We start from the raw sequence: 25,742 nt of genomic DNA, 5'->3' as shown, positions 1-25,742 counted from the left end.
TGGGCGGGGTGTCGTTCGGTTTTTGGGTTTCATTCGGGTTGGTCATGCAGGTGTTGCCTGATCCTGTTGAAAATTGCTTTTGAATTAAAAGTTTTTGCTTGTGGCCGGGCGGGTTTTGTTGTTTTTAGCGATTAGCCAGGGGAAGGAAGGAAGGTAGGAAGGGGTAGCCTCCTGAGATTGCACACTCGATTTATTAGCGCTTTGTCAGTCTCTCTCTAACTAATCCGATGGCTGAATGTGTGGGGATTTCGGCATTTGCCACTGCACTTGCATTGGCCCAGTTTTTGGTCTCCGTTTTGGATTCCGAATTCGCTGCATTTGGCACGTGACTTTACCTGACCCGCTGAGGGGGGCCAGAGTTCGCGGTCAAAACCACCTGATGCTCTCTGTATAAAACCCAGGAGCTCTTGACCACCGACCACAGTTTGGCGTTCGAAATGAAGCTGACCACCACTTGTGTGATTCTGGCTTGTGCCTCTTTGGGTTGGAGCTGGGCCCAGCCGGCGGGTTATCCCAGTGCACGTCCTCCTCCGACCACTTATCTGCCTGCCAAGCCACCAGCTCCTCCTCCTCGTCCAGCGCCACCCAAGAGCTATGGGCCTCCTCCCAAAAATGGCAATGGCAAGCCGCCACCAGCTCCGCCCAAGCCGAACAATAGCTATGGGCCTCCTCCTAAGAATGGCAATGGAAAGCCGCCGCCAAGCAATGGATATCTGCCCCCTGGAAATGGTAATGGAAATGGTAATGGAAATGGAAATGGAGGATCAGGAGGAGGAGGAGGAGGAGGCGGTGGTAGCGGCGAGGTGATTCCCATCATTAAACTAGAGTCCAAGGTCAACACCGATGGATCCTATAAGGTGAGAGATATTTTTGAAAAAGAAAAAGAATGTATTCAACTCCCATTTCCAGTATGAATATGAAACCGGAAACGGCATCAAGGCCGAGGAAATGGGTTACCTAAAGAATGCCGGAGTCAAGGGTTCTGAAGCACAGACTGCCGAAGGTTCCTTCTCCTACACAAGTCCCGAGGGAGATGAAATCATGCTGACCTACATTGCGGATGAGAACGGTTTCCAGCCGCAGGGCGATCACCTGCCCACACCGCCACCCATTCCCATTGAGATTCAGGAGGCACTGGACAAGCTGGCTGCCGGAGGAGGCTGTCATGGCTGCGATGACAATGAGACGGGTGGCAATGATGAGGAAGGAGGCGGCGGTGGCTATACCTACCGAAAGTAAAGAGTTTTTAATCACAAAAGGCTTAAGAAAATGTTACTTTTCACTTAAACAATTTTTAAAATATTTTGCTCATCATTTTTTAAATCAATCATTGCTATTTTTATTAAATTTAAGCTTAAATTTATACTGCTTGTACTCCCTGCACTTGCAATTCCTAATTAAAATGCTTTAAATGAAATCCCCTCGACGGCCTACTTATGGAGGACTAGCAAACACCAAGCCGGAATTGGTCCTGGCCTGGTACACCTTGCTCCTGGCCCGGGATGGTGTTGCCAGTACCGCAGCAGGCATCATCCACACCCCCTCCTTCCTGACCATTCCAACCCCTTGAGCGGAACGGAGCGACGGCTGTGTGACTGGCAACACATGTTTTTTTCCCTGCTCCCTGCCCAGCTTTATCCTGTTGATCGCTCGCGGAGAGGGCTGGCCAGGATTCGTTGGGAGGGGAAGGGAAGGGGCTGCCACAGCGATTGTGTCGCAATAATGAAAACATTAGCCTCCTAGCATATTTGTCAGCCAGCCAGGAGCGGAGCAGGGAACGATGAGGGTTTCTCAATTTAGAAGCGTTTTAAATATTAAATAAATGTATGTAAGAAAATAAATCAATTATTTTATACACAATATTTTATTAATATTTAATATCGTAATAATGATAGAAGTCATTTTTGAACCTATAAATAATTTTTATATAAAAATATTGATAAATATCAACTCAAAAAATGGTATTACAATTTTAGTCAGATGCGTATAATGCAGTGAAGGAGTCATTTCCGACTCTATAAATCATATATATTCTTAATCAGCACTTTCAGCTCGAATCTTTCTAGCCATCCTCTGGAGAAAAACATTTTTTTCGATTTTTCCAAATTTTTATAAGGGGTTACATCGTTAAAATTGTTAAAAATTGGCAAAAAATTGTATTTTTTAAGATTGTAAATTGAGTATGCACCTTTTTTAACCTAACAAAAACTTACACCGGACCGCTGTCAGAATTGGAATAAATACATTTTTGACCTAGTTATGGATATTTTAAACTTTGATTTACCAGAAAATATTATATCTATATTCGTTTTGCCCTTAGCTACCCTAACTCCGCTCCTTTATCCCGTAGAGCTCGGAAATCACGACCCACCCCAAACCGCAAATAGTGAAACGATACACGCCAATATATTATGGCATTAGCCTCATAGAAAAGGGGAACTTCACAGTAGAGCAAAGGAGGGAGTTTCTCGAGAATGACATTGACGATAGCGAATGCGATTTGTATATGGTGGCATTACAACAACAATAGCCACAGGGGAAGCGAGGGGTAACAACAAACGATCGTTTAATTTCAATTAAAAACATTTTCCTTGGGCACAGCCCAAAAGCCAAAAAATAAAGGACTTGCTGGGTTCCAGGGGGAGGATGGGTATACTTTTCGGCGCCGGAATACGCACACTTGCTGCTACAGGACGCTTAGCTTGGCTTAGTGCTCTGGTGATTGCGAGGACATGATGTTGCACTTGCCGAGCAACCACCAGGACGACGCACCAGGCAGGACCTCGCCAGAAAAAGGGATGCCCAATGAGCCGGGGGATGGAATGGGATGATTCTGCTGTTGAAGCTGCCGCTGCCGCTGCCCGAGCCGGCAAAGTGCGTAGCTATGTCGAGGCTATAGCCGGTGCCGGTGGACTGAATTCTGGGCTGGGAATTCTTGCACTTGCCGCCAGCCGTGCAAGGCCGTGGCAAATCCGAAATAAGGGAGCAGGATGCGACGACACCGGATGGTATAAAAACGGGTGGTCGCTTCCAATTGGGACTCAGAATCGAATTCGAACGCGCACGATGCACACGACGGCTCAACTGGACAGTCTGGAGCAGAAGCGCTCATCGGCCAGCCTGATCTTCCGGATTGAGCAGTTGCTACCCAGCACCAGCCTCTCGCCGAGCACAACCATAAGCACCGCCTCCTCCTCCTTGGCGGCCACGCCAAGTACGCCGACGACAAGCACAGCACCGAGTCCCGCCAAGAGGGTCAGGAGTAATCCCCGGCCTGGAGTCTACACAGCACAATATACGCCCAAGGATACCTGCTCTATTCCCGTGCCCACTTCCGCCCTGCTTAGCTCCACGGCCACGCCCACGGATGGCGGACGTAGCCACTGTCAGATGGCCAATGGCGAACTGATCGTTTCCGCCTCGCTGCTGCGACAGATCAAGTTATCCGAGGATGTGTACAGCTTCAATGCCATCTTCGAGCTGCAGGGCGGACAGGTGCGAGTGCGCCTGGTGAGGGATGTGGCGCGGGAGGACGAGATCGTGGCCTGGTTTGGGGAGGAGCTAGTGCTCCTCATGGGCATACCCTTCCTGACGCCCCTAAATATACAAGGTAAGCAACGTCCTTAGGCCCTTAATTATAGAATTAATTTTCAAGATTAATATATCAACCGAATCTTTACATTTCTCTCGCTCTCTCTCTCTCTGATCCTTCCAGGAAACAGTCGTTACACCTGCCACCTTTGCCATCTTACCTTTGAGACTCCGCATCCCCTGAAGATCCACCTTGCCCTTGGCTGTGGACGCAGTGCCATGGATATCCTGTGGATGCGCCTGCACTACGCCTTAAAGGCGGCAGCCAGGAGTCAGACAGTCACCCACGGATCACCCACACCGGCAGCATCGTCCACCTCTTCGGCTTCGCCCTCGCATTCGCCTCCGCCACCACCTCCTCAGATGACGCCCCGCTTCTCCGCTTTTCGACCAATCGCAGCCCTGGCCCAAGGATTGCCCATAACGACGGCAACTAGTACAGCGGGACCGCTATCCTACCTTCCCTCCATTTCGATGGCCAGTGCCACTCCGCTGGCCGGGCATCCAATGAACGCGGCTGCCCAGATCGAGGCCATAGTCAGCAACATGGGGGCCTCCAAGCAGGGCCACCTCTGCATCTACTGCGGTAAGGTGTACTCCAGGAAGTACGGCCTTAAGATCCACATACGCACCCACACAGGATTCAAGCCGCTAAAGTGCAAGTTCTGCCTGCGACCTTTCGGCGATCCGAGTAATCTCAACAAGCATGTGCGCCTCCATTTACAAACTCATCCTGGCAGTGCGACGGGAGCCGGAGACGGCGGAGGTGCGAGTGGAGCTGGAAGCGATATAGACATTGAGGGGGAAGCGGATGCCGGCTACCAGTGTCATCTCTGTAACAAGTCCTTTCCACGGAGACGGGACTTGCAGCGGCACATGGAGACCCGACACGGTGGATCCAGTCAGTCTAGCTCAGCAAGCAGCACCAGTACTACCACTACGATGATGGGCTCTAGGCCAACCACTGCCTCCACTTCCAAATCGAGCTGATCCCTGGATTGTAGCACTCTTTTTGGGGCACTGCTGTGATAGGAAACTAAAGAAAACTGAGAACATCTAAAAGAAAATTGTACGGACTAACGCAAAGTTTTTAAATTTAATTTAAAGTTTAATAAATAAACTAATAAACTAATTATTAAACTATAAACTGAATATGGTTTAAAACGGATTGGTAGAAAGGATCTTTGATATTCAATTTCAATGTCATTGCTTGGGTAAAAGAAATTAAATACAATTTTATTTAAATAGAAAAATAATAGGGTTCCCTTTGTTAAAAATACAAACATTTATGAATCAAATAGTATCGCTTTATTGATAAATTTCAATACGAATTCAAAGTGAATTTCTATCGTATAATGCACAAATCTTATTGTTAGACAATTAATGCTATTACTCGTACAGTTTACGCTTACAATTTCGCCTTAGCTCTCGCTTTCGCTTCCGCTTCCGTTTCCGCTTTCTGCGGAATCTTGATCCTTATATAATCGTGTATACTCGCTTAATGTTAGGGTACATGCAAAACAATCACAAATTGTCTTCAACTTGGGGTAAAGCGGGTGTCTGTCTCTGTTTGGTGTTTGTGGTGTGTGGTGTGTGGTGTGTGGTGTGAGTGGTGTGTGCGTTGAGCAAAACGTAGACGGACCTTAAAACACTCACAAATACAAATCTTAATTAATGCCTATGCCTGTGTGTAGAAATGCGACAGTTAAGGTAAAGATATACACTAAATACGTATATATGTATGTATATGCACTTATTGTAGTATAGATCGGAGCGTAGAGTTAACTATTATGTTTGTTTGATTTCTGGAACTACATTTAGTTTGGTTTGCCGGGGGGCTAACACTTAGTAAAGTTTTTGAACAAAGGTCATCCATCGTCTATACTTTCTCACTTTCTATTTTCATTTTTCCACTTCCCATTTTTTAGCTCCCTAAACAAATCATCCTCGAAGTTTTCTCCAGTTTTCCCATACATTCTCTGTCATTTTTAAGGCACTTACTCAAGAAAACGCGATTCTAGAGTGTCCCTTTGGGGTTTTAGTAATTTCCTTTAAAGTATTCCCTCGTTTCGACCAAAACAATGTGTGGCAAGCGAAGCGGCGAGTTTTTGTGTGTGGGCGTGTTTCTGTTCGTGTGTGTGTGTGTGTGTGGGTGCAGTGGGGTGGACCTGTTGAATTTATAGACCCTAACTCCCATTGAATGTACTATAAAGTGTACGCTCTCTCTCTCTCTCTTATTTAAAAGATGATTAATCTCACAGAAACTAAACTTTTAAAAGGTTCTGTTATTAAAGTTTAAATAAAATTACAACAAAGAGTTTTGATGATAAATAAAATAGAACTTAAAGGCGGCGCCACATTTCCACATTACTCATACGCCACGTGGGCCCTGCCTAAATGAATGTTTCCATTGAACCCCTTCTTAGGCATTCAAAATCACTTTAAACTTGCAACAAACAGAGTTTAACTGACTTCTCCCAGTAAAAGAGATAATGAGAGATTTAATAAAATACCACTAGTGTCCACCCCAGTGTGCAGCTATCACCTTGAGCACTTAACGTATGTAATAATCATTATTAGCAACTTGTAGCATTGACAAATATGTCTGTTTCGGTTTCGGTTTCGGTTTCCGGATATTTGACGATACGTTTCACAGTTCTCAAAAGTCTGTACTCGATTTACATATACAAAGGTAATATATATAGAGTAAGTATAGTTATATATAGTATAGTATATATAATGTAGACACCAATAGTTGTTAATCGTTAAGAGTAATATGCAAATTCTGTATGTGGCTTGGTTTATTTTAGGAATATGTATACGCGTATTGTTGTTGTAAATATCTAACATAAATTCATACATGAAGCACACTTGGGTTCGGTTTCTCATTAACTATTCGCTAATGTTGGTTAGTAATTCGTTCAAAGTTTCGCATTTAACAAAATATCCATTAACCATTATCCGTTAACAATTTGATTTATTTCTTCTGCTTATGCATTTTGTCAAATATATATTTATACATATGTTTACTGTATGAAGTAAGTAATTAATTTTATGTTTGTGGTATTACAGTTGCTTCTTCCTCGTTGTTGTTCCCGCTGGTTCTTTTATTAAAGAGTTAGAGCATTAGACATTCGATTGATTATATAATTAGTTCTTTATCTGTGGTTCGCAGTTGGAAACCATTGTAGCATTGCTTTGGGGTTATTCATTAAATTGGCTTAATTGAAATACTGAATTGCTGAACACACACACAGACGACCAAATATTGTACAACCAAAGGGAATATAAGGAGTAAAATGTGTAACGCCATGCAATTTATTGCACTCTAGAGGTGGATCCTGGCTCTTGCGCTCTCTCTCAATAAATTATATGTCTGCTTATGCGTTAAGCATCTCATTCTTTATATTGTCTTTGGTACGATACGATGTCATTCTTAAAAAATAGAACTTTCCTCATCCCGTCTTGGTTTTGTCTCAAATAATTGCGCCACGAAAATTACAATTACAACCTCACTTAACACCTAATGCTGTGTCACAAAATATTCTAGAATATATACACACAAGTAACGGATTGCAGCTCCTCGGTATATAGTACTATATAATATAGTACTCTTATGTGTGTAAAATTCTGTTTCATCTGAAGACTTTCTTGTTCACAATTGTTAGTTCTTAGTTCATGTTTTGCATAAAAACTTTGGACGTTTGGTATTCTTATTCAAGTTCATATAATTATTATAATTAGACAAACAAAATGCTTAAAGCTGCCCACAAAACTTTATCTACATTAATTTAATTTTTTTCGTAGATATTATAATTAAGATTCCGCTTCTGGTTTTACTCGTATTCGTATAGATATTAAGCTTGCTGCAGCTGCTTAACATTTAAAAGACACACAGTATGTAGGTGAAACTATATATCTATGGGAATACAGGCTAAACTACGCTCTCTAAGTGATTTTATTTTTCGATCTTCTTAGTAAGGCATATGCACAAGGGAAGGACTCGATCATCGTCGCTTATCGTTGGATTTTCTGGATACCAAACTAGGGGGAAGACAATACTGGGGACAATTGTTGACGCTCTCTTATGTACAAGGTTTACAATTGGCGCTGCTTGATATGAGTATTTAAGTTAAACTCTAGTTAAGTGTAGTTTAGTACTAAGTTTTGTGAGAGAAGCCAGGAAACTGGGGGAGGAGCTGCTACAGACTACACATTAAAACTCGTTTAATTAGATTTAATTGCAGTTCTCATTATTGCTGTTCTTGGTTTGTTAAAGACGTGTCCTGTTGCCTGATTGTGATGCTGAAGAATCGTATATAAACTTGATCTGCCAGTGAGTGTCACGTGTGTGTTGGCTGTGTTTCGCATTTACTTCTATTAGTTGATGTTTTACAATTTTTGTTTAAATTAAGTTTGCTTTATCAAATACCCTGCAACTTCAATTAATTATCACAGTTTTTCATCAGAGATAGTTTAAACGTTTCAATATGCTTTCATTTTCATTTTTATTTTGTTCTATGTTCTGTTATGTTTTTAATCAATTTTCTTGTTTTCTTTCTTGTTTATGTAAAAATAAAAGGCAAGCCAGTTGAAATTTGTGCAAAATAGTGTTCTTTAACTAAGCCTTGTTTACTGTTTCCTAAACAAAGTTTATTATTTAAACCAGCAAACGAGGATTTTAGCTTAGGATGTGTGGGGTAGAAGAGTTTTAGTGTTATAAAGGTTCCACACATCTATGCCTGATATGCTGACCATCTTAAACTATTAGCTACATGTCTATATTTTTTTTGTAAATTTCTTTTTTTTATTATTTTTTTTATGTATAATTTTTTATTTATTTTTTTTTTATTTGGTGAGCAAGTCTCATGTAAAACAAACATCGATTTTACTTTTAAAGTAGTTTCTGTTTTATTTGTAAACATAATTAAATTGTAATTATTTGGAAGCAAAAGATGGCATATTTGTTTCTTTTTCCTTTCTCATATTTCTTTCTGCGTCGTCAAGCAAATAAAAGCGTTCACAAAAAAATAATATAATAAATGTAAATTTAAAATGTCTTCTTGGAAAGTCTTCATTTGAATTTCTCGTTTCGTTTCGTTTCGTTTGGTTCTTGTTTCAAATATATAGAAATCGTATATAGTAGTCATATATAGGTAGTGCTGTTGTGGCGTGTGTAGATCGGGGGTGTGGTATGTCATACAAGTCCCTACTTTGCCTTCGTTTTTTAATTATGCATTTCAGCTATTTTTGTAGGTTCTTTCAGTGTGTTTTTTGTACTTTCGACAAAGCATATTTTTTGGTTAAACCGATTTGTATACGAACAAAGTCATATATAATGGCAAAGATCTGCTAACCTCTCTCTAATACATAAGGCGTATAGCGTACTTTTGTGCTTGCAGCATGTGTGCAAAGACCGTATATTTACAAGATGAATAAAGCTACATATTTCTTTTTGCTTGGACTTTTTCGACAAACTTGCTTGATCTGTGTTCACACTATCAAAAATTTGTTGCAAGAGCGTTAGCCATCTTGTAATTATATGGTCTTTGGTGTGTGTGTGTGTGTGGTTGTTAGTTTGGTATTTTGGTATTGCCCTTGCTTTCACATTCTCAAAATACAATAAATACAAGTCTCCGATTTAAAAAAATACAAGGTTATAATAAGGGGCTGTCTATATATCTCTTATTCTCATGCTAAGGAGGGACTCAGACTCCCTCTTGAAACAAAAATGAGGTCAAAAGGACAAATATATATCGACGATTGTGATGTATGGACAGCCCCATTTTAAAATATTATATTTATAGGTAGATAATCCTCATATAATATAATATAACTATAAACTAAGCATTCTAAGACGTTGCGTGAATTTTGGTACTTTAAGTAATGCTCATTCGTTGCCCAACACATGGAGAGTATTGAAAGTGGTGGCGCTCTAAGACGACAGACTAAGATAGTTACAAACAAAATACAAAGTTGGCTTAATTAGGAAACACGAAGGAGGAGTAATATTTAAAATAATTGGCAATATGAGCGAGGAGCAGAAGGAATCAACAACATACTTTGAACATTATTTTTTTGTTTTCTTAACATTTTTTTTTTTTTGTGTTTTTCGCTTTTGGTTTTTTTGGGCGGGCTTCGGCTTTTTGCTAATACAATACAAATTGTTTGTTGTACTTTGCAGCCTGCTAAATATGTACGTATAGGTAGTATATAGTAGTATGTGGTATCTATATCCATATAAATATGTATGCATGATTATGTTGTAGAATAATGACCAAAGAGCAAATCAAAGGCATTTTTTTTTTACAAATTGCGTTGGTGCGTGCGGGGTGAGACATGCATTTGGTGAGATGCATTTATGTGGTTGTTGTGGCTATTTCTACATTGTTCGTCTTGGCGCTGGCGGCCAGTTTCTGTTGCTCTGCTGTGATGTTGGCCTGCTCGTGGACATGCTGCTGTCCGTCCACGTTGCTGCTGCTGTTGTCGTTGGCATGGTTGCTGCAACGTTGAAATAGGAAAAAGAGAAGCAAAGATATTATTAAATTAAACATAATGATACCTACAAATAATTAAATATCGAACTTGGCTCAATTTTATATATGCTGAATACGATAGTTATCCACTCCCCACACTTACAATTCATTTACTTTGCTGGTTGGTCCATTTGAAATGGGCGTTGGCTGTTCCGTGGCCTCCGTTTGACGATCGGCGCCGCCCAAGGGCTTGGTCCACATGCCCTCATCGTCTTCGTAGTCCTCTTCTCCGTCCAGCAGCACCGACTGCAGCCTTGTGACAATTGATGCGGTCTCCACAGTGCTAGACTCGGCCAATAACTTGTCGCTGATGGCCTTCTCCACGTTAGCATTATTGTCGTACTCAGCCTGCTGATCATTAATGCTGGGAGTAGTCCGCTCCGGAGACTGTTGCTCTTCGGCGGGTGCACCTGTTGGAAAGGGGGGCGACCGCTCTCCCTGCTCATCATCTTCATCATCAGGCAGCGCAGTGGAAGGCTTCCCCAGATCGCTGCCAAACGTGCTAAAGTGCGCATCAAAGTCGGCAAAATTGTCCGCATTAAAGTCCGTGCCCCAATTGGCGGTGCCCGTGTCAATCTGTGCAGACACGCCGGGAATGTCGGAGAACTGGACGTCCATGTCCCACGGATCTGCCAGGTTGTTCAGCGTAATGGAGTTCTTGGTGAACATCCCGTGACCATGGCCATCGCCTGAGCCCGGGTGTTCACCGCCATGTTCATCGTCATCATCGTCCTCGTCGTCGATGTTGCGTCCAAACTGAAATAGATTCTGATCGTTGTCCATGGTAAAAACGATATCCTGCAACGTATTGTCCAGATCGCTGTAGCCCATGTTGCTGTACGCTAGATTTGTAACGTTCCAGGCATTCATCTCGCCTACATAATCCTCGTTCTCATCATGCGGATTGCAGTCGGCCAACAGCTTGGTTTGCTGCTTGACCGCCAGAGTGAACTCGCCGGCTTCGGTATCGATAAGCGACTGCCAAATCTTTTGCTCGCCCTCGTCGCTCAAACTAGTTTTTATGAGGGCGGCAATATGTTCAGATGCAGATATACAATTCGTAACGTAGCGCAGAATCTTGATGAGGTGTCCCATGTAGCCCAGACGGCGACCCTTTTCAGCAGATCTGTAGGAAAAACCATGAGTTAAGCTGTTAGATATAGGAGTAATCTTGGTGACTTACTGCGCCTGCGCATTGTGCTGCCAATAGTCGACCAGCTTGGAAACCAACTGACAGTTGACAATCAACTGAAAGGAAGAGAAAACAATTAATAAATATAATCTGAATGAAATCCTATAGTAACTTACATGGGCTTGCATTTCGGAGGGTGCACTGGGCAGAGTCATAGTTTTTTCGAGATCATTGAGCGCAGGCTCCGCATTTTGTCCACTTCTATCTACCTCTACCTCATTATTTTCCACATGATTCTCCTGCGTTTTAAGAGCAGCTTCCACTTCTTCTGCAGGAGAGGCTTTAGCTTCAGTAGCGACTTCAACTGGACTTGTTGACTCTTGTTTCTCCTCATTAGCCGCCGCAGCATCCTGAGCCGCTGCCACCTCGATTTCAATGTTAGCCTCCTGCTGTTGCACTTCCTCTTTGCCGCCATCAATGCTTTTGTTCACTGCATCTTTCAGCTCTTCGAGCGTGAATTCCGTGCCATCGAGAACGGCATTAAAAATCCATGCGCAACTCATGGGAAAGATGTTAGGCTCCGTCATGTTGTTGGCCGTTGTTGGCTCGTTGTTGAACACCAAATGTAGGGCCTTTTCCAGCTCAGTGTGCAGAAAGTTGTTCCAGCAGTACTGCTTGAAATACTCCAGCAGCAGACTAAAGTACTCGGTCGAGCAAATTCTGTAAAATATCTCTTAGTTAATGTGATCTCTTTCTGGATTAGGGACTTACGATTTCTGAATGGTTTCGTGCTTGGTCTCCAGCAGGGCAGTGAACACGCGACACACTTGGAGGCGGGTCTTGCCAAAGGGGGGCGTCAGAACAGCAGCTGTGGTCTCCAGCGTGGGTTTCTGCAAAGCAAGCCATAAAATATAGGCGTTTTTCATGATAAACAGACCGTCACTAACCGCAGGCGGGTTCTTGAGCACATGAACAAATTCCTCGAGCCGAGGAGCCATAACAGTGATCACAGTTTCCTGCACTGCCTGATGAAATTCAAGCTCGCGCGTCTCCAAGAGAATCTGCCGATCCAAGTTGGGCTCATCTCTGCAAACAAAGAGGAAATAGGGTTTAAGAAAGCTTCCACCTTTAACATCTAGCTGAAGCCCAGAACTCACTTGAAGGTAATTGGCTTGATGAGGGTAAGTACAACCGATATTCCTGATAAGATGGCGCTCTCTTGAGCGTTTGGTTCCAAAATCACATTTAACAAGGCTTCGATTGTGTCCGCGGACTCGATCGTCTTTAGTATGGGATTGGAGCCATCGAAGGCTGGCTCAAACGAATCGTTCTCCTGCTCGGTCTGGCGCATGAGGCGCCCTTGGTTAATAAGATCACAGAAAAAGTCGGCAACATTTGCATGTTTGTCGGTTTCTTGAGGATTACGCAATATTGCAATCAGTCTCTCAACAATTTTATCTTCAGTTAGCCACTGGAAAGGAAATATACTCCTTTAGCATATGGTATAAGAGAGAATATCCCAAGCTGAAACTCACTTCGAATAGATTCCGCTTGAGCTGACCACCCTCAATGTCCTTCATCATCTGCATTATCAGATCAGGTATAACCGGTGTGTCAAAGTGTTTGCAAATGAAATCCAAAAAGGTCTTCTGCGATTTAATATACTCCAGGAGTTGTAGGCACATGTGTTGATACAAAAACCAATCTTGATCAGGCTTTTTGGTAAAGAGCATGCTAAACGTTTTGCTAAAAAACGATGATAGCAATGGATTTAACGGTGGTTCCTTTTCCAGATATGAATACAGCAGCTGGAGCGTCTCCGCATCGTTCAGCAGCTTCTCATCCAGGGACGGCAGGCCGCTACAAGCACAGGGAACACAAGATGCAGGATGCAGGGCACCAGTTCTTCGGCTAATACTTACAGTGTAAGTATCTCACAGGACATGTTGGCATAGCGGAAACGCTGTGCCATGGGCACATCTTCAGAGGGCTCGGTTGTGATCAGCTCCACCAGGCGCCGGATGACTTCGGGACGTGTAAAGTAGTTGACCAGATTCTTCTTTTGCGTTTTACACTCCTGCAGTATGTCCTCCTCGTCCAGGAATTCCTCCAGCGTGGAATTCTAAGAGCAATAAGTAAGGGGGTGAGTGCTTTCGTCAGGAGACAGTGGTCAACACCAACCTCTTTCTCCAGCAGCGCCTCTATATTCGCGGAGGGCGCATAACCCTTGTCCCAAAACATTTTTCGCACGTACGTCTTGGCGGTGACACTTTCAGGCTGGGGGGAAATCGAGATATCTCTTCGCTGGGCTCGCGGATCGCTTGGGCTCGGGCGCTGGGTCGGTGACTGGGCATGCACGGCTCTGCGGAACGGGAGTGGAGGAGAACCAGAAGCGGAGTCACTCAATTAAATCACTGTCGACACAAGCAACAAAGTAATGCGTAAATTTTTGTAATTATGCCAAGCAGGTCCCACATATACACTACAAATGCGGGCCGAAAAACAAGTTAGCGCCCCCTGGTTACCCTTGAATCGGATGCGTGGGCGTGGCGGACGCACTTACGAGTTGGTTGGACTTTGTTTTTTTCACTATTTGTTGCACTTTTAATTGTTTTTCTACCGAAAAAACCACGCTATAATTTTCTTCACTGCTTCGTAGAGGTGGAAAATCTTCGACTACCTCGGCTAGCAATCGATAACGATAAGTACTTACCGATAGGACAAACTAGCAAATTTGTAGTGTGACCGTTGGTCAAATACTTGGAAACTCCACGCAAGTCTTTTGTTTTCATTGGTATTTGCATATAAATGGTTTAAGATATTTAAATATACAATTTTTAATGGATAATGGCATTGTTTTATGTGAAATTGCCGATGAAATCCCTGATTTGGAGGGTAAAGAGCATCCTTCACAGTTTAATTACCTCAAGCGGCGATGGCAGATCAAGGACTTTCTGGCCGAGCACGCCGACGTTATTGTGATGGCCGTGCAAAGATGTGAGAAGAATCGAAAGAAATTTAAGAAACAATAGTTAAATGATGCATTGTAGGTCAGGAAGCGCGCACCAGGAAGCTAAGCTTCAAGGCCATCCAGCCAGACACCGGGCAGTGGATTTTGGTGCTTCGCCACGAGCAGACGCACTTCCGAATCCGTCTCGTCGAGCTGCAGTTGGCTGACATTCTCCTACCACTGGTGTTCAAGGATTACAAGACCAGCCTGGAGTTCGAGGTGGCACGACAAGAGCATGAACACAAGCAACCCCTCAAGACCTATGTTAGCACCAAGCTTTTCGATGCTCTCTACGAAAGGCATGCGCAAGCAGTGGATCCAGACCGGGCGGCGGCATTGGATCTGCCAGAACGATTTCAATCGCGCTTACGAAAGTACCAGGAGCGAACGGTCCTCTGGATGCTGGGTCGGGAGCAGCGGCTTACGGAGCTGTCAGCCAAGTACACGATTCTGCACGCTGTCGATGGGCGGAGTCGGGTCTTCAAGCACAACTACTGCATGCATTTTTACCCGTACGAGGAGGAGCTGCCAAAGGTTTTCCTTCCACCTGGCGGCATTCTGGCTGACGAAATGGGTCTGGGCAAGACAGTGGAATTTCTGGCCATGTTGCTACTAAATCCCCGACCCACGGACGCCTACAGAAACGAGTACTGGCTCAAGCTCCTGGACGACATAGGCGATGAGCTGCCGCTGAAACGGAAGCGGAAAGAGAGCAAGGAGGATTTCTGCATCTGCATCAGGAAGGGCGGTGCACGGATACAATGCAGCAGATGTCGCCGCTGGCAGCACATAAAGTGCATGGGCAACCAAGATGCCACCGACCGCACTCATCTGTGTCCCGACTGTTGGTCTGAGCTGGCAAAGTCCAGCGAAGGCCTGGTGGAAACTGGAGCCACCTTTATAGTCTCACCTTGCGCCATCAAGATGCAGTGGTTTCACGAAATGAAGAAGCACATCTCGCCGGGCCTCAAGGTGCTGTTATATCGGGGATTGCATGCAGGCAGCTGGGTGAATCCCCTGGAACTGGCCCAGTACGATGTTGTGCTCACCGATTATGGTATACTCCGCAACGAGATCCATCACACGGCGGACAACAAGTCCGACCGCCAGATGCGGCACCAGCAGCTGTACATGCGGCCCAGCTGCCCGCTCCTGATGGTCAACTGGTGGCGCGTTTGCCTAGATGAAGCGCAGGTAAGCTTACTCTGATAATTGATTAATCTTGATAGCGTCATCCTTCACCTTCACAGATGGTGGAGAGCAACACCTCGCAGGCTGCGGAGATGGTTAGGATGCTGCCAGCTATCAACCGCTGGGCGGTGACCGGCACCATCGATGATCTAAAGCCCCTGCTGGAGTTTGTGGGTCGAACGGAAGTCTGTCGACCGCCGGAGGCCTGGCAGACAATAGACAAGGCCTTTCAGCTGAACTTTAAGGTTGATCCCCTGTTGGAGGTGCTAGAGCACAGCCTGTGGCGCACCTGCAAGTCCAAAGTAGAGCACGAACTGGGTATTCCCCCGCAGACTCAAGTTGTGCATCGACTGGAACTGAGCAACGTGGAGTCCTTGTACTATAGGGAGGAGCACCTGAAGTGCCACGAACAGTTCCTGACCGCCGTGGCAAAGCATACGCGTCATAACGCTGACAATAGCTCCTGCTTGGCGACCATATCGCCTCAGTTGCTGCGTCTTATCCTCAAGCCCTTTCTGCGCATCCGCCAGACCTGTTCCGTGCCCGTGGTACTCAATAGCAATGTGGCCAGCAATTGCTACCTGAATCCCCAGGAGCTGCTGGCGAGGTTAAAGTCCAACAACGAAACCGAATGCAAGACGGAGCTGCGCAGCTGGGCCTCCTCCTACAACGGCCTGGCTTCAATTCACTTTATACGCGAGGACTTTGCCCAGGCCATCAGGTACTACAAGCTCCTGTTAAAGCTGGCAGAGGACTACAACGAGGAGAATATATCGTAGGTATCAGAATATTCCCTCTTTCGCCTGCTCATTCCTTTCTTTGCAGAGTGGACAGCGTACTCCAAATCCATGCCATTTTCAATCTCATCCAGGCCAGTGAGCTTGCCGCCCCTCCCAACCAGCTGTCTGAGCCGGAGAAGCTCAACTATCTGGCGCAAATGAAGCGCCTGGAGTGGAAGTATCTGGAGGACAATACAGCCGTCCTCGAGGCGGCACTCACTGCCTACAAAGCGAAGCTTTTGGAGCTCCACCAACTCGAAGATGAGTTTCAGGGCAACTGCGTCGAACTACTGGCCACGGTGGTGCACCACCAACCCTCATTGCACAATGCCATGTGGAACAAGGTGCTGGAAGAGTTCTTCCGCCAGAACATAGCCTCGGACAAGATTAGGGATGTCGACACCATGGCAGGCATGGTTTATTTTGTGGATGTTTGGTACCAAAAACTGCACAAACTGAAGAAGTCATTGCTCTTGGAGTTCGAGTACCTTAAACAGGTAATGCAGTCGGCTTGGGGTTCCGTAAAAGCAGGCGATGGCCTATCGCAAGAGATAATTAACTTTATAGGCAGCGTCACCGATTGCCACTTGGCGGATATACTGGTGAGTAAAGAAGGGAGGAAGTCCATACCTTAAAAATTAACGCAAAATTTCACAGGAGGACAAGCCCACTGATAAACCAGAAAAGCCCAAGAAGCGACGTCATTGTCGCCTGTGCAAAATCCGGGAATCCTTGAACCAATTTGAGTGCCTGCTCTTTGCCAAGGAGCTCGAAGAAGAGGCCCTGGCTGCTGAGGGTCTGGAGAAGCCCAGCCTCGAGATTTGTTTAATAAAAAGTAAGTTATAATAAAGAAAGCACAATCTCATTTTATCGTTGCCCATCCCTTAGCCATCTTCGCCTTTGTGCGCACCAAGCCGGACTTTAGCGAATGGCAACTGGAGTGCCAAAATAAGCTCGATACTCTCTCTTGCCTGCAGAGCCTGGTTAAGTGCCAGATCAAGTACTGGATCGAAGTAGAGTATATGGTGAAAGCCTTCGATGAGCTCGAGATGTGCCGAATGCGGATCCTGCTCACCGACGATCCCGAGAAGCAGTCCAACTACCGAATACTCCGTTGCCAGTTGGAGGAGCAGCAGCGGTTTAATCTGTCCAACCTGAACGAGGCGCAGCTCAACTTTACGCGGCTCTGCGGCAGGCTTAAGTACCTAAAGCATCTGAAGGAGGATGCCACCGATAAGCCATGTCCCATCTGCCAGACGCAGGACGATGTGAGGGTGAGCGAGCTCTTGCTTATAACTAGAATTCAGTTTGAGTAAAATGGTTACCCCTTTTTAGTACGTGATGATGGTTTGTGGCCACTTCGTATGCCAGCACTGCCTAGATACCATGCGAAGGAGATCTGACAGGGGTGGCGTGACCAAGTGTCCTCTTTGTCGCCAAGACTCGCCACAGTAAGCTTTTTGGCCACAAATTGTCTCGCATAAATCTTAAACATAACTTTCCTTTAAGATTGTATTACTCAGTGCGTCCTGGAGCCCACAAGTCCATAGTTGGTGACTTTTCAACAAAAATTGCGAATATTGTGGAACTTGTACTTAAGATCAGGGAAGCTGATGCAACGGAAAAGGTCCTAATCTTCTCGCAATGGCAGGCAATACTCATGCAAATAGCCAGGGCTTTGCATCTCAATGGCATTGAATTTCGGAGCAAGTGCAGCAATCAGGAATTTGCTGATTTCAAGGTTTGCTTCTTGGTAACTAACCCAAGTTCTCATGGTAACCGTAAAACTTCCTCCAGAATCCTCAAAGGAAGATCACCTGCCTGCTGATGCCCATTTCCAAGGGCTCTAAGGGTCTCAATCTAATCGAAGCCACACATGTGTTCCTGGTGGAACCTATACTTAATCCAGGCGACGAACGCCAGGCCATAGGACGCATACATCGCTTTGGCCAGACGAAGTGAGCTTACTGACTCAATATATAGTAGCTTGACTAAGTTATTATCTTTATTTTGCAGACCCACAAAGGTACATCGCTTTATAGTTAATGGCACCATCGAGGAGAACATACTCTCGCTTATAACTTCAGCCGACGACAACGAGACTCTGTCCACGCACTGGGACTTGGAGAATATGACTCTGGACAGCCTCAAGAAGCTATTCATACTTAAGGATAAGGAGTAGGAAAGATGCATTTAGATACCCTGACAAAGGGTATAACACATTCCCCACATCTTAATTATTTTTGACCAGGTATCCAAAAGGTATGGGGCGATCTGGACCCAAATGGGTCGAGTATATGCTAGGTAAGACTAGGCATTCTTAAAGAAGACTAACAAACTTGTTTAAATCTAAACTGACTCACGCAACCTTCAATGGGTTTCACAGTACAGAATCAATGTATTGTTTTTTTCTTCCTGATCAATGGACAGTATTTCTAGAATTCTAGAATTAATCTAATTTCATTATACCTTTAAGCTTACATCTAAGTTAATTCCATCTTATACACACTGTAAATATAAAGTATTGCTTTTCATATAAGCCTACGCTGCCTGCGTTAAACGCCACAAACAGTTCTCACACATGGTCCATCTTCAAGGCATCCAGTGTGCTCCCTTCCACGTTCACCTTCTGCGCGTAGTAGCCATCGTAGGAGGTCTGTGCCTTGTCCAGTTCCTGCTGCTGCTGCAGCCGTTGCAATTGCTCGTAGGCAGCCTCCTGGATTTTTAGACGCTCCTCATCCGCCCGTCGCTTCACCGCGTTCTCCTCGAACTGCTGGGCTTGGAGTTCGGCGGAAGCAGCGGCACGTTCCGCCGCCGCCTCCTGGTACTCGTCGTAGGAGTTCAAGCTGCGATGCTCACCGCTGGCGCCCTCCAGCTTGTGCAGCGAAGACAGCTGCTCCTTGGCCGCCTCTGCTATTTCCCGTTTTTTGACCTCCGCCTGCCGTTTTGCTTCTCGCTTGCTCCGCTCCTGTTCTTCCAGCTCCTCGCGAGCGGCATAGAACTTTGGCGAGATAACGGGCGGACGGTTCTCGTGGGTACGTTGGTGACGTTTCAAGGCCGTCTCCTGGCGAAAATGCGTTCCGCAGGTCTTGCACTCAAAGGGTTTCTCGCCCGTATGGATCCATTCGTGGTGCCGTAAAGTCTGGGCCTTGGCGAATCGCTTTGGACAAAAGCGGCAGGCAAAGTCCTTGACCTTTTCGTGTATGATCTTGTAGTGTCGCTTCATGTTTCCGATATTGTTGAAGCCCTGTCCACAGCCCGGACAGATGTGCTTGCCCTCCTTCTTGGTGAAGTTGACCTGTGGCGACCAAGATGGCACCGAGACTGATGGTATGGGATTCACAGCAGTGCCGGCCAGCTCGGCAATGTCTACGCGCTGCACGCGGCGCGGATCTTTGGGTATTGTGGCCACCGATTCGGCGCAAACCTTGAGCAGTTCGTCGGCTGCATTCTGCGACATGATGGCTGGTTCGCTGGTCACTAAGCCCTCAGCTGGAATTCCCGACTGGAGTTCTAGAGGAGCTGTTCCTAGCTGATCGCTAGCTGTCTCGCCCATCTCCACCTGCCGCTGGCGATAGGTCTCGATGGCCCTAAGCACTCGTTTCTCGTGCGTCTTGAGGTGCTTGGTCAGGCTCTTGGGATAGAGGAACTTCTTGCCACAGACCTTGCACTCACACCGCTTCTCTCCGGTGTGCGTCATTTCGTGGATCTTGCAGGCGTGCGACTTGCCGAAGGTCTTCCCACAGTACTGGCACGCATAGTTCTTGATCTTCTCGTGAACTATTTTGATGTGGTTGGCCAGGCTCTGCTTATTGTGCGAGGCGTGCTCGCAGATGTGGCACTTGAATTTCTTCTCCTGTGTGTGCGTCAGGATGTGCGTGTTCCACTCCTGACGCGTGGTCTTGCCCACGCCGCAGTATGGGCAGACGTAGTTTTTGATACCAGCGTGGCGCATCAAGTGATCCTTGAGGGCGCTGTTGATCACGAACCTTTTGCCGCAGATATTACAGGGGAACGGCAACTCCTTCCCGTCGTGCTTGTACATGTGCTTTTTGAGGGCCATGGGGCAACGAAATACCTTCTCGCACTCGGAGCAGGGGTAATCCCGCGGCGGCGCCGCCGCCTTTGTAATTCCGTGTACCTTCTTCATGTGGAAGGTGAGCAGGCGGATGCGCGGGAAGGACTTGCCACAGCCCTCAAAGCTACAGTTGTGCACCTCCGACAGCTCCGTGTGGGCGTGGTCAATGTGAAGCCTCAGGCCGCCAGCGGTGGTGAAGCCTGGAAGGGGAATGTATAGAAGTATATGCCTCCAACAGCAGTAGCTTCAATAAATACCTTTCCTGCACGTATCCACTTTGCACTGGAAGGGGAGAAGGTCGTTGTGGTGCTTCATGTGCTCCTCGTAGCGAATGGCCTTCTTGAACTTCTGGTGGCAGATGTGGCAGTCGATGATGCGGTGCAGGTGTCGTTCACCCGGCGGTACTCTTCGGCGCCTGGACTTCGATTTACTCTCCTCGTCATCCTCCTCCTCGGAACCAGAAAGCAATTCCTCTTCCTCCACCTTAACAGAGGCTTTCTTGGCCTTGAGTTTGGCCTGACCCGGACTTATTCTCATGCGCTGCGCGAGTGGGAGGTCATCGTCGCCGTCGCTGCTGTTGGGCTCAAAGTCCACATCTTGGTCATGGTCGCTCTCGCTCTCCGTGGAGGAATCCGCGCCGAAGAGGGCCATTAAATCGTCGGCCTCGTTCTCGTCGTGCTTGACCTTCTTTTCGACCTCCTCGGCCTCCTTGTCCACGTGCTCCAGCATTTTGAAAACATCCTCCTCGTTCTCGATCAACTCCATTTTGTGATCCAACAGCGGGTCAAAGTTGATGCGATCCTCTTCCTCGTGGCCCACAATGTCAGCCCCATTTCCGGCCACATTCAGCACGTCAAAGGTTTTGATCTGGGCGCTCAAAGGCGTACAGAAAACGTTCCTGGCCACCAGATCCTGAAACTTCTGTACCGAGTCTACGCACAGCCTCTGGAACTCGTGCAGATCGTCCAGCCGAGCATAGCAGGTTGTGCACAGATTCTTGGGGAAGCCATCTGACTGGTCCACTACCAGTGAAGTGCACACACATAGCTTCTTAGCCAGGCCGGGGATCAGGAAGAGGTCAAAGCATCCGGCTCCAGCGCCGTCGCCCGGCAGGCGGTTCAGGCAGATGCGGCACACAGCGTGCACCGAGTACTGGGCCCCCTCCTGCTCCATGGTGCCAGCTCCAGGGTTAATCAAGGGGTCCTTCGTTGGGAATTATATGTTTTAAGCGGAGATAAAACTTTACGCGTCAGGAAAACCAAAACAAGAGTGACAGTGATGCTCTCAGTTGCAAAAAATAGCCAATTGGGAAAATAGCTAGAAGTGTTGCTGAAACAATAATAATAATTAAAATTTTTAAACATGTAGTATCTAAACATATATATATTAAATTTAAGCACTGCTTAATTAATTACTCAAATCTTTACATAATTATTCCCTTGCAGTGAATTATAATTATATTCGACAAGTTTTTAAAATGTCTGAATGAGACTATGCAGATTGTTTTCTTTTTATTCGTATTAGTATACAAGTCGCAACAGGCTAGATCGTCCGACTGACTGTCATAAAAACGATCGGGAACTATATAAAAAACAACAAATAAAATAGGTAAAACTGTAAATTTACGATAATTAAACAATATTTAACAACATCGAAATCAAAGGCACAAATCCCGCTAGTTTTTTTTTAAGAAAAAGCAAACTTTGCAGCACTGCGCATAGCCCGCACTCCAAACGTCGCTTAGCAACACTGAAGAATAGCTCTCTTAATTCTTATTTGTTTATTTATATTTAAATCTGCATTTATAAATGAAATTAGAAATCAATACAATACAATAAAATACAAACTTAAGCCGCTGAGAGTGAAGGGGGTAGAGTTACATACAAAATAGCGGACAGGAGGATTGCAAAATTACGGAAACTAGATGGTAAACCTTAGAGACCTATAACGCATACTTATGTCCTTCACAGAAACACATAGTAAATGGGATCGGGTGCGGGCTGGGGTGCTGATCCTTCCGCTCAGACGTGGTCCAGCTTGAGGTGGTCAGTCGAGGTGCCCTCGGCTTCGGCCTTTTGGGCAGAGAATCCCTGATACGTGCCCGTTTGCTTCTGTAGCTTGTTCAGCTGCTCAAAGGCGGCCTCCTGGATCTTCCGCAGCTCCGCCTCCGCCTTCCGCTTGGTCTCGTTCTCCTCGATTTGGTAGGCCAGCAGTTCGGCGGTGGCGGCCGCCCGCTCTGCCGCCGGATCCTGGTACTGCTCGAAGTTCTTCGGCTGCTGGCGCTTTACGGAAGTGCTGGTTTCGGCCTTGGGCCCCGCTGGCTCCTTGGGCTTACCGGGCGGACGTGGCGGCTTGTCGTGCACCTTCATGTGCGTTTTGAGGACCTGCTCCTGGCGGAAGTGCTTACCGCAGACCTTGCACTCATACGGCTTCTCGCCCGTGTGGATGTACTCGTGGTGGCGGAGGTACTGCTTCTTGGCGAACCGTTTGGGGCAAAAGCGGCAGCAGAAGTCCTTAACCTTCTGGTGCACCACCTTGTAGTGGAGCTTCATGTTGCTCACGTGGTTAAAGCCTTTACCACAGTCGGGGCAGATGTGCTGGCCCTCCTTCTTGGTGAAATTCACTTGGGGCGACCACGACGGCAGGTTGACCGAGGGAATCGGATTGGCCACCGTTCCCGCTAGCTGGGCGATGTCTACGCGCTCAACGCGGCCCCGCAGATGCGGACTGGGCTTGGCAATCGTCGATGTGCTGGCGGCGGTGGCGGCAGCATCACCCATCAGGGGATTCAGCGGTTGTGTCTTAGGAAGATCCCGCTTTTCGTGCGTTTTCAGATGCTTGGTGAGACCCTTTTCGAAGAGGAACACCTTGCCACAAATCTTGCACTCGCAGCACTTATCCCCAGTGTGGCTCCGCTCGTGGATCTTGCATGCATGCGACTTTCCGAAGGTCTTTCCGCAGTACTGGCAGGCGAAGTCTTTGCGCTTCTCGTGCACCACCTTGACGTGGTTGGCCAGCGCCTGTTTATTGTGGGAGGCGTGATCACACTGCCGGCACTCGTACTTCTTCTCCTTGGTGTGTGTGAGGATGTGCTTGTTCCACTCCTGTCGCGTCGTCTTGCCTACTCCACAGTAGGGGCAAACGTGATTCTTGATCCCAGCATGGCGGAGGAGATGGTCGCGCAGAACGCTGTTGATGGGGAAGCGCTTGCCGCAGATCTCGCAGGCGAAGGGAAGCTCCTCACCGGTGTGCTTGTACATGTGCTTTTTGAGGGCGGTAGGGCAGCGGAAAACCTTGTCGCACTCGGTACAGGGGAAGTCCCGCTGTGGAGTGTCCACTTTGTGGACGCGCTTCATGTGGAAGCTGAGCAGCACGGGCCTGGCGAAGGACCTATTGCAGCCCTCGTAAGTGCACGGATGCATAGCCGAGGTATCTGTGTGGGCGTGCTCCACATGGACGCGTAGTCCGTTGGCGGTGGTAAAGCCTGCAATAGATTTATTACATCAATCTTCGAGAAAGCTTAGCCTTCAGAGTACCCACCCTTCTTGCAGCTCTCCACGGTGCACTGGAAGGGCAGGAGATCGTTATGGTGCTTCATGTGATCCTCGTACCGGAAGGCCTTCTTGAACTTCTGGTGGCAGATGTGGCAGTCGATCAGACGGTGTCGATCGCGCTCATCCGCTGGAATCCGTTTGCGCTTGGCCTTGCCCTTGCTGGAGCCATCCTCCGAGTCTTCCGAGGAGCTAGACTCATCGGATTCCTTGTCCTGCTTGGCCTTGGTCTTGGCTTTCGGTTTGCGCCCGCGGGCGGCTCCTCGTCGGCTACGCTGAGCCAGCGGGATGTCGTCGTCGCTGCTGTTCAGTTGGAAGTCCGCATCCTGATCATTGTCGTTGCCACTTTCGAAAGAGTCTTCCGCCGAGAACTCGGCAAAAGGCTGCTCCAATTCCACATCCAGGTCCTCCTTTTCGACCTCTTCGACCTCCTTCTCGACAGTTTCCAACATCTTGAAGACATCCTCCTCGTTCTCAATGATCTCGATCTTGGAGTTGAGCAGCGGATCGAAGTGGACGTTGTCCTCCTCCTCGCCCGGCAAGTCGGCCACCGCGGCGCTGGGATCGAGCACATCAAAGTTGGTCTGGCAGGCGAAGGTGTTGCTGGCGACCAAGTCCTGGAACTTCTGCACCGAGTCCACGCACAGCTTCTGGAACTCGTGCAGGTCGTTTAGCTTGGTGTAGCACAGGGTGCACAGGTTCTTGGGGAAGCCGTCCGCCTGCTCCACGGACAGCGAAGTGCACACACACAGCTTCTTGGCCAGGCCGGGCACGAGGAAGAGGTCGTAGGCCGCCGTGTTGTCCAGCGCGGACAGGCAGGTGCGGCACACGGTGTGGATAGAGTACTCTCTGCCGTCAGAGATAGACATCTTGCCGAGATCCGGAAAACTGCAGCCGAGATAAATATTCTATGCCGTGAAAAATTGAATACAACACTTGTCAGTGTGACCGCTGGCTTTTCCGTTTATAATACCAAATTCGCTATAATTGGCCACAGTCTCAGCGAGTACATTACAGTCGCGGCTCAAATAATGTCATTACAGTCAATGTCATTAATATTGAGCAATCAATAAATGACAAATTTAAAATATAGTTGAAGTTAAAATCACAATAAAAAAAAAACAATAAATAAAAACATCACAAAAAATCTTTAATTTATTCATGTCGTTTAAAAGGATTGCTTGGTATTAAATTTGAAAACTAAACAACAAAAACAAAGAGATGTGTAGCATTTAAATATTACAACAAACCGGTTTTTTTATATTATAAAAACATTATTTTAAAAACGTATAAAAACCAATATAACAGTTTTGAAATATATATTATAATATATATTGTGAAAAACTACAAAGTAATGCCAACTTTCAGTACAATTATGAATATAGTTGCAGGTCTAGATTTTCCTAAACTAAACTATTATTTATTTCTAAAAATGTAGAATTCTTTCTACATCAGCTTTATAATATAACAAGAAAGGAAGCTAACTTCGGCACGCCGAAGTTTATATACCCTTGCAGATAGAACTTCTATGAATAGGAATCAATACAATATAAATTATATATATTTGTGTTAAAAAACAATGAAGTAATACCTGCTTTCATTTCATTCACATATATATATTTGCAGTTTTACATTCACTGATTTGCATTTTTCCCCACATCAAACGATCGTTTATATGGCACCTATATGATATAGTCGTCCGATTTTCATGAAATTTGCCACAAATTTTAAGACTTATATAAAATGGCTATACCTCAAATTTGATGAAAATCAGCTGAAAACTAAAAAAGTTATAAATTTAATTGTATTAATTTCTCGATCGTTCCTATGGGAGCTATATGATATAGTAGTCCGATTTTTATAAAATTTTGTAC

General features: G+C 46.2%; 6 protein-coding genes across 8 annotated transcripts; 3 read left to right on the top strand and 3 right to left on the bottom strand.

The window, feature by feature from the left end:
• The first annotated feature begins 437 nt into the window (after nt 1-437).
• Nucleotides 438-1,239, top strand: Cpr65Az (Cuticular protein 65Az). Its single transcript, XM_020953385.2, has 2 exons — nt 438-857; nt 910-1,239. Exons 1-2 carry the CDS (start codon nt 438-440, stop codon nt 1,237-1,239), a joined length of 750 nt encoding a protein of 249 aa, XP_020809044.2.
• Nucleotides 1,240-3,066: 1,827 nt separating this feature from the next.
• Prdm13 (PR/SET domain 13) lies at nt 3,067-4,581 on the top strand. The gene is made up of 2 exons (XM_020953428.2): nt 3,067-3,610; nt 3,716-4,581. The coding sequence occupies exons 1-2, from the start codon at nt 3,067-3,069 to the stop codon at nt 4,579-4,581; spliced, it is 1,410 nt and encodes a 469-aa protein (XP_020809087.2).
• A 295-nt stretch (nt 4,582-4,876) lies between these two features.
• On the bottom strand, nt 4,877-13,986 carry fmt (phosphatase 6 regulatory subunit 1-like protein fmt). 3 transcript variants are annotated; one of them, XM_020953337.2, is made up of 11 exons: nt 13,823-13,986; nt 13,441-13,621; nt 13,182-13,381; nt 12,795-13,119; nt 12,417-12,730; nt 12,207-12,345; nt 12,031-12,149; nt 11,436-11,979; nt 11,311-11,375; nt 10,231-11,253; nt 4,877-10,092 (listed from the first exon to the last, which is right to left on the bottom strand). In XM_020953337.2, exons 2-11 carry the CDS (start codon nt 13,498-13,500, stop codon nt 9,951-9,953), a joined length of 2,931 nt encoding a protein of 976 aa, XP_020808996.2. In that variant the 5' UTR covers nt 13,501-13,621; nt 13,823-13,986; the 3' UTR covers nt 4,877-9,950. The 3 variants fall into 3 exon arrangements, with proteins under 3 accessions (XP_020808996.2, XP_086694814.1, XP_086694813.1); XM_086838688.1 differs by having other exon boundaries at nt 13,819-13,966; XM_086838687.1 differs by having other exon boundaries at nt 13,441-13,673; nt 13,823-13,959.
• A 27-nt stretch (nt 13,987-14,013) lies between these two features.
• LOC110184711 (E3 ubiquitin-protein ligase SHPRH) lies at nt 14,014-18,783 on the top strand. The gene is made up of 10 exons (XM_020953331.2): nt 14,014-14,256; nt 14,310-15,463; nt 15,520-16,235; nt 16,286-16,841; nt 16,897-17,074; nt 17,128-17,513; nt 17,575-17,690; nt 17,749-17,980; nt 18,037-18,197; nt 18,256-18,783. Exons 1-10 carry the CDS (start codon nt 14,100-14,102, stop codon nt 18,419-18,421), a joined length of 3,822 nt encoding a protein of 1,273 aa, XP_020808990.2. The 5' UTR covers nt 14,014-14,099; the 3' UTR covers nt 18,422-18,783.
• On the bottom strand, nt 18,218-22,081 carry LOC110184712 (uncharacterized). The gene is made up of 2 exons (XM_020953332.2): nt 20,575-22,081; nt 18,218-20,517 (listed from the first exon to the last, which is right to left on the bottom strand). The coding sequence occupies exons 1-2, from the start codon at nt 21,488-21,490 to the stop codon at nt 18,815-18,817; spliced, it is 2,619 nt and encodes an 872-aa protein (XP_020808991.2). The 5' UTR covers nt 21,491-22,081; the 3' UTR covers nt 18,218-18,814.
• A 1-nt stretch (nt 22,082) lies between these two features.
• D19B (zinc finger protein D19B) lies at nt 22,083-24,848 on the bottom strand. Its single transcript, XM_020953299.2, has 2 exons — nt 23,858-24,848; nt 22,083-23,801 (listed from the first exon to the last, which is right to left on the bottom strand). Exons 1-2 carry the CDS (start codon nt 24,735-24,737, stop codon nt 22,339-22,341), a joined length of 2,343 nt encoding a protein of 780 aa, XP_020808958.1. The 5' UTR covers nt 24,738-24,848; the 3' UTR covers nt 22,083-22,338.
• Between the last annotated feature and the right edge of the window lie 894 nt (nt 24,849-25,742).

The sequence above is a fragment of the Drosophila serrata genome, unplaced genomic scaffold, assembly GCF_035046125.1.
Source record: "Drosophila serrata isolate PLE 108 unplaced genomic scaffold, ASM3504612v1 contig_359, whole genome shotgun sequence".
Lineage (NCBI taxonomy): Eukaryota > Metazoa > Arthropoda > Insecta > Diptera > Drosophilidae > Drosophila > Drosophila serrata.
This window is presented reverse-complemented; position numbering and strand designations above follow the sequence as displayed.